This window comes from Ciona intestinalis, chromosome 5 (genome assembly GCF_000224145.3).
Source record: "Ciona intestinalis chromosome 5, KH, whole genome shotgun sequence".
In the NCBI taxonomy this organism is placed as follows: domain Eukaryota; kingdom Metazoa; phylum Chordata; class Ascidiacea; order Phlebobranchia; family Cionidae; genus Ciona; species Ciona intestinalis.
The window spans coordinates 3,534,286-3,541,481 of NC_020170.2; the positions used below are offsets into that span (position 1 = coordinate 3,534,286).

Here is a 7,196-nt window from a genome sequence, read left to right on the forward strand (position 1 = left end):
TTTAAACGAACTTGTTGAGTTTTATTTGCGATGTCCTTTTGTGGAAAGTCGGTAAAACAGCTTCTATTTACATTACCAAACATTTTTTTGAAAAAACATATAAAATTACCCCCATTAAATGACTAAAATGTCACAAATCAACCGCTTCTAATTCCATTTTTTGACTTTTTTTGATACAGAAAACAAATAACACTTGTTTTTTACACTTTTTAACCTTTAAATTTGTTTTTGGACTCAAGTTTTTCTCTAATTTACCGAAAAACATGCATTTTCCCTATACCTACTGTGTTATTTTGGACCCAAATTGCCGTTCAATTTGTGTTTTACGTAACAATGGGTTGGACTACTCGGTATTTCTATGGCTCTGGGTTAGAGCTTAATGTGATGGGCACGCTAACAACGACTACCCCAGTCGCAAAATGTCCTTTAGTGTATAATGGCAAGTACTCTGAAAGAAAACTCACTTTTAATCCTAAATAGTTTTAATCTAAAGGGTCACAGACAATTTTAGAAGATTAAAGTTGGCCAAAAATTTTTGATTAAACAAAAACATCGGTACTGGATGCAATCTAAAGAATGGTCATTTAATTTTATTAGGGAATATTTTCAAATTTTTCTTTATTAAAGTCATGTTTTTTAAACTACTTGTAATTAAACTGTGTTGTATAGATCTTTGATATAACCATATATATATATATATATATAAGGAACTGATTAGGAAGCAACTAACATTACCTTTATTCTGGGCTTAAAGTTGATTATGGTGCTGTCTTACTGAGCTTGGTAAAGCTGCCATTGATAATGTTACCTAGCTTAGGTTATTTCCGTGGTATTGCTTGCCCAGAGGAAGCACAAAAGTTGAAATGCAAGCGACCGTATTGCCATTTTCGTCACAAAAAGAATGCAACAGGTTTTCTATAACTTTATAGGAAAACTCTAACATAGTTTATGGATACATAGGTAGACTGTAGACGTAACTGATTTAATGTTTAAATAACCAGGTGTTGGCCAGTACATCTAATAATACACAATGTGTATTGTAATAGAAAATACCCTATACAGCCAAAAAATATATATACAAAGTACTACTTACACTTTTTTTAATCTTAGCCACTACCAACAAAAAGGAAATACCAGCCCTTAATATTGATGTCGTGAAAAAAGCAATCTCGCAGCTTAAATCTGGGGGAGATCAACAATCAAAAAGTTTTGACAACTCACATTTTAAGGGTTCTGCTGCTAAATCATATGCAGAAGGTAGATACATTTTTCCTGCCTTGGTGGGAAAATTTAGGGGCTGCAACTTTTTTATATAATACATTTACATTTGCAGAATATGAATCATCTGATGACGTGGGGTATGTTCCGTTTTCCAGTGAAAATAAATCAAGTGAAAAAGGAAGTGTGTTGCGTAATGCTAAAGGTCCATCTTCTAATGTCCATAAACGGTAAGTAAAAATAAAAATGTACTTTTTAAAAATAAACGTATATTATATACCTATATATAATGTAGGTATATAAATCATCCTGTAGTAGTATTATTTTCAGTATTGCTCTTTACTATTACAGTTTTTAAACACATCTAAATTGTATTTATATAATGCCAAAGAACCATTTGGTTTGGACTCGTATTCAAAATATTATTTTTCACTACCCAATTTTGTAGCTACACCTCAAAATCTAGTACCCACACCACCAAGAACAAATATACATCATTTTTGTCGTCCAAACCAACTACTGATCTTGAGTATGATCCAATGTCAAATTACAATTGCAAGGATATCCAGGGGAAAACAAAAGCAACACATTCTGCATTTTCTAATTCAGGTTATTTTGCTTTGTGTGTAACTTAACATTCTTATTCTGGTTGTACTGTTGCGGTTACTGATTTGGTCACATCGAATATGCATTCAATGACAAAAGGCTACTGTCTTTGTAACTCTTAATGGGTTTTAATCTTTCTGGAATAACTTTGCCCAAAACTCTGGTTATACCGTGACAACATTACACTATTTATTACCTTTTTTTTGTAAACCAGATTTTTTGTTTGTACACTAATTTATTTTGAATAAAAAATTGATACTTAAAGCATAATTTTATTTTATTTGTAACTGCTAAAAAACAGACTTAGTTTATTTTGAAAGAGATCTGGCAATTTAGTTGTATGTAAAGCCGCATGTTATTCAGAGCACTTCTGTTGGGTTGGTTAAAGTTTGTTTTGTTTATTTTATTTTTTAGATGATGATGATGTCTTGGTAATATCTGATGATACATTAACTGCAGAAGATACTTCAAAGCCAGATTCAAGTTCGGAAGAAGTGCTGCCATGTTTAGAACCTGGTGTAAAACAACCACCAAGCAAGATCATAGATTCTTCGGAAGAGAAAAAATCAGACACTGCTTTGAAATCTGCCAAATCTGAAACAAAAACAGCAATTGTTATTTCTGATACATCTTCAGAACCAAATAAAACGAGTTCCTCAAAAGTTAAAAAGAAAACAAAACCTAAAACGAAAAGTTCCAATAAAAACATGCCATCGAAAGCAAAAACTAAAACAAGTTCGAAGGGAATTTGTAAAAAAGAAAAGAAAGAAGAAGAACCGCTAAAGAAAAAAATTTCACTAAACAAGACTTCAAAAAATAATTCTAAGTTAAAAATTAATTCACCAACAAAAGTTTCAGCGGAAACAATTAAGAAGTTTGTGGACAGAGATGAAATTGCCAAGTGAGTTTTAATTTATATTTATGAAAAGTTTATATTTGTAATTTACATCTTTTTACCTTTATTTAATGAAAGCCTTTATTTTTTTGTTTTTTTTTGTCACAGTAAAGAATATCGGAGTAATATACAAAACCGTAAAAGTATGAGAAATGAGAAGTAATGATAAAATGACGGTTGTTATAACACGCTTATAAAGTTAAAAGGTTAAATTGTTAGTTTTGAGAAAAAGTGTGTTTGTTTTTTTATAAAATTGCGCTCTTTTTTCATAAAGTGAGACATGTGTTATTTAAGTTATACTGTTATAGGTATAAAATATGTTATGATAAAATCAGAAGTGTATTATATTTTAAAAAATTAACATTGTCATTTTTTTATTTTTGAGGCTTGAACAAGAACTTAATGGAATTAACACATACGAGGAATGTTTTCGTATTTATCAAGAAAACGAAACATTGGATCCAGACACAACTACAAGTGATGAGATGGATCTAAGTGGTTCGGATGCACAAGTTGACAGTGTGGTATGCTGCAACGCTGTTGTAAAAATATATAATCTGGGCAATTCCAACACATTGAAGATGGTTTTAATTTTAAACTGACCCATGGCATTTTACAACAGATTTGAACTGCTTTTAAACCATAACGTATGGAAATAAAGACAATCAGACTATTTTATGTTTGTATTAACAGTCAATATATGCCGGTACATATATATGTCAACAATTGTTTTCATTTTAATATGTTTGCGCTTTAAAGCAGTTTAAATCTTTTGTAAAATGACATAATATATGAAATATTATATATAAATGATACAGGTACCTTTTTTTACACTTGTGTTCAGCATACAGTGCATTAACATAGTGTTAGTGTAGCTACCAAGATTATTAGTAGTTGTTCATGTTACATTAACTTATCTCAGACCACAGAAGATGAGGTAGGACCCCCTCCTTCCAAGTTTCAATCCACGCTCTTTCGTGCTCAACACCGTGTGGCGCTAAAGGGCAACAATGAACCGGTCCGACCAGTAAGTTCATAACGGAAAAATGCAAAATATAACCCCACATAGCTACACCTAATTATATAAAACATTGTTTTTTTTGCATAGCTTACCAGAAGAGCACGATTTCTGACACCAGCGCAAAAAATGATGAAAAGATTTGAAATAATTAAACAAGAAGGGAGAGACAAGACAATTCAGGCATGTTAACAGCTTAATTACTTGATCATGCACTTGCAAAATTTTAAATGCATTTGTGTGAATAGTGTAGGTTTGTTTCTAAATTCCTCTTTATATTGATTTTTGGAAAATTGACATTTTAAACATAACCAAATGATCTCTTGTTGCCCAGCTATGCGGAAATATACAAGTTTCATTCATTTATTTTACATTTTAGTCCAGTACTCCAGCTCCAAAGCGTAAAAATCCTTTTGCCAAACCACCAACCTTAGACAGGAAGCTTCCATTTAAAGACATTTACAGGTTAGCTGTTTTTCACAAAGTGCTAAAAATAAAACCAAAATAATCTCATACTCTTAATGTCCATTGTAAATTTGACTCTCAGACTAATACCTAAAAATTAATTGATATTCTTATCTAATAATTCAAAGGTTTGATTTCTCATTTTTCATAACTTGTTATATATATATATGGTACTTATTTCCTAACTTTTTTTCAAGTAATGTATTATAAAATTTTTCTTTCACAAATTTGTCTCGGGTATTTATATCCATACATTGCATACTAATAGGTCTTCAACTAGTAGTACAACTCAACAAACAGCTGGGAAAGGTGTAAGGAGAATGGCTCATGCCGCTAACCCAACTAAAACAACCAATGGTTCAATCCCTAGACCTGTTATAACTGCAGACCGCCACTCAAAGGTTTGTCTGGCAGTGTTTCCATTCTATTTTAAAGTATTTTCTAGCAGTGTTACCCAACCATCATTTAAAAATTCTTCTGGCAGTGTTTCCCAACTGTTTCAAATGTTGCAGTGTTGCTCTATTAATTTTTGTGTTTATGCTCTACTTTGTAACGTTATGTTTTATTTATTTTAGGTGCCAACAAACATAAGGCAACGATATCTCAGTATGTTTATTGATGAATGTCTTCGTATTTGCAACAATGTATCTGCTGAAGCTTACAACATGGTAAGACACGTGTTTGTTTATAAGTACTAAAGAACTCTTAGATTCCTATTTTCTTCCAACAAATTAAAAATATTTACTGTCTGTGTATAAGTAGCTTGTGCAAAGTAATTTGGGAAACTTTTTGAAACACTAAGTTTTTTTATTGGGAGTGGATTTATAACGATATTCTTTAATTTTGTACATGTATAAGTCTTTTATGATAAAATATGTTAAAATTGTATGTGTCATTTTTTTAATAAAAGGCCGAGTTGTTAATGTAAATTTTTGTGCTCAATACAATTACCTCTAGAAATTCTTTTTTCTTACAGGCACAAACCGAAGAGACGAGAATTAAAGAGCGCAGCAAAACCAAATCCATTTACCTCAGCCTAGCTGCCTGTACGCTCAAAAAACTCCGAACTATGACAAATTCTAAAAGTGCCATCACACCACCCCCTACAACCAACAACGACTCAAACTCGACTGTGGTTGCTTTTAAAGGGAGAAATAAGAGAATAGCTCATGGGGGGTTAGACTTGCCAAACATTGAGGCGAAGAAACAGAAGCTTACCCAAGCACAAAAGTTAAAGAATTTGAATCAGAAAGAAAGTTGCAAAGGAGGTTTTGAGTTTGAAATGAGGGAGACAACGCAGCTGACAGGTAACTCTTGCACGCTGTCAAGCAATGACAAACAACTATGCTCATGTAATTCATATGAAAGTAGTATATTGGATTTTGTATTGTCATAGTTTTACATATACATAATTTTTTGATCATAGAAAATAAGGTGTTTTGTTTTACCCTAGGCTCATACAGTGTATTTATACACTACATGTCCAATTACAGTAGAGTCATAAAAAAATACACCTAACGATATAAATATATAGACTTAACGGATATTGGATAAAAAATTTCCCATTACACTTATAATTTACATCTTGCCACTACTAATGTTTATGCAACATTTTACCAAATATAATCATATACGTATTACGCAATACACACAGGTGAGGAGTTATATGAGAGGATGTGTAACTACATAATGACTGAAGATCAACTCAGAGATAATGGTTACCCTCGGGAAGCAGAAATTCCCGGCCAATGCAAGTTCTACAATAAAACAGCTACACCTGTGCCTATGGATGCGAAAAGGTGGGAAGAATTAGGTTCATACAAAGCGGAAATGAAATTAATTCAAAAAAGAGAAATTAAAGAATGAAACAGGAAAAATTTTAATTAAAATCGAAAATGGCCTTTTTTAATTTTAGTGTAGGTAGGGAAAGAGTGGGTTAAATGAGAATGCTAGTTATTAAGTGGTTCTTAATGTTAAAAATTTATTTGATAGTCTTTGAATGATTGAATGAATAATTGTTACTCTATCCTTGCGTGGCCGGAAAACGATTCTTTATCAGTTATTTAGCTTATATTTTTTGTAAAATGATAACTTAAATTTAAAAGCTGTTTGGTGGTCTTACCTGTAAGACTGTAACCTCTTTAAGTTTAAAGGAACTTAGGTTGAAAACATACGATCCAAATACAGTATAGTGTGGAGTCTTAATAGGTTGTAACGTTTTCTATGTGTTCAGGAAAATATGTCAGCGCTGTGGTAAAGAGTTTATATTATCACTAATATCCATGCGGAATGGAACTGAATGCATTCACCATTGGGGGAGAGCTTATTCAACTAAAGTGAGTTTAAAGATGAGGGATTGTGTACAATCCGTAATGAATGCATGGTTTAATAACAGAAAACATTCTATATGCCATCACTTAAAAAATCACTCACAAAGTTACACATATAGTAACTTGTAAGTGGGGCGTGGGCATGATGTATATGTAACAGAACATCAGTGTTACAATATACTGACCAACTTTACCGCGCCATGCAAGGATAAAAACTTAGATTTATTTAATTCTACTTTTAAAGGTTGGTTCTTCATGGGAAAAAAGATATTCTTGTTGTCAGAACACTGTGGGCTCCGAGGGTTGTTCAGTAAATGAGGTAAACTTGTATTTCTATAGATTGTAATTTGAATATTAACATAATATTACATACAGTAAACTAACATATTGTAAAAAAGAAATATTGATCAAAAATATACAGATTTGGTGAAGATTGAAATTTAAATACCTAAAATGTTTTGATTATACCTTGAAAAAGCAAGTATTTTATATTTGTTTATAAAATAATGGACCAATTCCCCCCTTAATCCAAAGTCCGATGATGTGTCTTGCTAATGTAACTTGCCTATATAAAATAGATTAATATTTGTTTAACAAATGTGACATAAGATAACCAAAATTATTCTTACATAAACTTTTCAGACACATGTTCACCAAGACAATA

At 31.6% G+C, this 7,196-nt stretch overlaps 1 protein-coding gene across 1 annotated transcript in view; it reads left to right on the top strand.

The window, feature by feature from the left end:
* The first annotated feature begins 801 nt into the window (after positions 1–801).
* Positions 802–7,196, top strand: part of LOC104265764 (RNA exonuclease 1 homolog) — a 9,634-nt gene continuing 3,239 nt past the window's right edge. Inside the window, exons 1-15 of the mRNA XM_026834656.1 lie at positions 802–910; positions 1,111–1,257; positions 1,334–1,448; positions 1,667–1,827; positions 2,239–2,486; positions 2,652–2,725; positions 3,105–3,243; positions 3,642–3,746; positions 4,117–4,202; positions 4,471–4,603; positions 4,778–4,870; positions 5,179–5,509; positions 5,857–6,001; positions 6,436–6,538; positions 6,777–6,851. Coding sequence (XP_026690457.1) covers positions 802–910; positions 1,111–1,257; positions 1,334–1,448; positions 1,667–1,827; positions 2,239–2,486; positions 2,652–2,725; positions 3,105–3,243; positions 3,642–3,746; positions 4,117–4,202; positions 4,471–4,603; positions 4,778–4,870; positions 5,179–5,509; positions 5,857–6,001; positions 6,436–6,538; positions 6,777–6,851 — 2,064 coding nt within the window. The remainder of the gene's footprint in view (positions 911–1,110; positions 1,258–1,333; positions 1,449–1,666; positions 1,828–2,238; positions 2,487–2,651; positions 2,726–3,104; positions 3,244–3,641; positions 3,747–4,116; positions 4,203–4,470; positions 4,604–4,777; positions 4,871–5,178; positions 5,510–5,856; positions 6,002–6,435; positions 6,539–6,776; positions 6,852–7,196) is intronic.